We start from the raw sequence: 2,055 nt of genomic DNA, 5'->3' as shown, positions 1-2,055 counted from the left end.
GCCTCCCCTCCAGCTCTCTGACCCCCGCCCATACACACAACCTGGCCTCTACCCAAACTCCGCCCACCCTGGCCACTGACCTGTCCTGCTCCAGAGCAAGGAGGCAAGTAAGGGCGGGCAGGCAGACTGAGGGCAGCGGCTTCAGCAGACCTTACTGAGCATGCGCAGAAGCAGCCCTCGCCCCCGCCGGGCTCGGACGGTATGGAACGCTACCCTTTTGGGGAGAGCCGGTGGTGGGCGAGGCTCGGGGCCGGGCCACGCCCCCGTCTGGGCGGGGCCCGGCGTCGCCCCGCCCAGCGCGGCGTTACAGTCAGAGCCCTGGCTTGTGGCCCTGACAGCTGCCCAGCCTCAGGCGCCATGGAGGATGCCGCGGCCGCAGCCCGGCTGGGCACGATCCTGCGGCACCTCTGCTCCCGGACGGGCGCTGCCGCCCTCGTATCCTTCCCGAGCCGGGCTGCGGGGTGGGGCGCCGGGGGGCAGCCTCAGAGCGGGCCCGGGGGGTGACCGCCCCGTTACTCCCTTCGCCCCTCAGGGACTCCGCACCCCCGCCTGTGTCGGGGGTGGGGGCGGAACCCTGGCCTGGGAGGGGGGACTCTGGGCTGCTTCCCCCTCCCCCCGATTGCCTCCCCCCTCTTCCCCCTTGTGCCCCTCTTCTGCCTGGGCTGCCTCCCCCTTCCCGAGCTGCCTCCCCCTTCCTGTCCGTCCTCCCCCAGACTGCCTTCCCCCGTGTGTATGTCCTTCCTCCCCACCCCTTCTTCAGCCTGGGCTGCCTTCCACCTTGTTTGTGCTTCCCCCCTTCTGCCTGGGCTGCCTTCACCCTTCTGCCAGAGCTGCCTCCCCCACCTTCTGCCTGGACACACAGACCTGTCACTGATTCTCCCTGTGATTATATTAGACGGCAGGGTGGGGGTTATGTCTCTTTCTGTGTACAGTGCTGATGCTGTGGGGCTGGGTAAATAGCAGTGATTCTACCACCCACTGCAGGCTGGTACCTTTGCCCTTACCCCCTGCAATCATCTCTCCGCAGGTGCTTGTTGCTTCAGAGAGTCATTTTACAGGCAGCGGGGTGTTTGTTTCCCTCCTCATGCACCATCTCCTCCTTCCCTGTGCTGTCTTCCTGAAACTCCAACCCTCTAGCTGCTAGTTGGCCTTTGTACCTGTTACACTTTCCTAAGGGGCACATGACAGCCTTACTGTTCCTGTTTGAAATTGGTTTGAAATGGAATTGGAATTGTTTTTTAAATGCTGGACATGAAAGGTCAGATTTTCAAAGGTGCTCTGCACCTATTTGTGCACAGAAATTGGATAGCTATGCAACAGAGTTCCCGTTTTTGTGTACAGCTACCTGATTTGCTCACATATATGCTAGTTTGTGCACACAAGTCTGGGAAAGAAAAGAGGCTTCTACATGTTAAGCTTTTGCCTATATTTCCAAGAGTTTGGGGGGGGGGGCTTAATTCTGTGGTACTCAAATTTCATGGTGAATTTCAGCCCATGCTGAGATACATGGGCTCAGCATGTGGAAACAAACACAGAAAGGTTATTGGTTATGTATGTTCTATACTTCTGAAAAGGTCCTTTAAAACATAAGTTCACAGGAGGTGAATGGGAAACTTAGAAGGTTGAAAAACATAAGGTATAGAGCAGAAATGGGATGAGAGGAAGCTTTTATAGTGATTTATTTTGTATGTGCTACATTTCAACCTAGTGTCTCAAAGGACTGCATGAAGGCTATTAATTATTATCTCTATTTTACAAGTATAGAAATTGAGGTACGGAAGAGTTATGTAACTCAGCGATGGTAAAATACTTCATTTTTGCTGCAGTTCGGCTATAATATGTAACTAAATTCACAGCAAAAGTTGGGAGGGCAGCAGCATGCTTTTGAGTAATAATCTGGTGAAGAGATAGTGATAGAGAGGGTCATAAGTCTACAGATACAGTAACTCCTCACTTAACGTTGTAGTTATGTTCCTGAAAAATGCGACTTTACGCGAAACAATGTTAAGCGAATCCAATTTCCCCATAAGAATTAATGTAAATGGGGGGGGGGGG

The 2,055-nt window shown here is 54.1% G+C and overlaps 1 protein-coding gene across 1 annotated transcript in view; it reads left to right on the top strand.

Moving 5' to 3' along the window:
- The first annotated feature begins 269 nt into the window (after positions 1-269).
- The window catches only part of PHYH (phytanoyl-CoA 2-hydroxylase), a 19,384-nt gene continuing 17,598 nt past the window's right edge, over positions 270-2,055 (top strand). The window contains exon 1 of the mRNA XM_024212529.2: positions 270-435. Within this exon, the coding sequence (XP_024068297.1) occupies positions 358-435 (78 nt within the window). The 5' untranslated portion in view covers positions 270-357. The remainder of the gene's footprint in view (positions 436-2,055) is intronic.

The sequence above is a fragment of the Terrapene carolina genome, unplaced genomic scaffold (assembly GCF_002925995.2).
Source record: "Terrapene carolina triunguis isolate 2854851 unplaced genomic scaffold, T_m_triunguis-2.0 Scaffold68, whole genome shotgun sequence".
Lineage (NCBI taxonomy): Eukaryota > Metazoa > Chordata > Testudines > Emydidae > Terrapene > Terrapene triunguis.
This window is presented reverse-complemented; position numbering and strand designations above follow the sequence as displayed.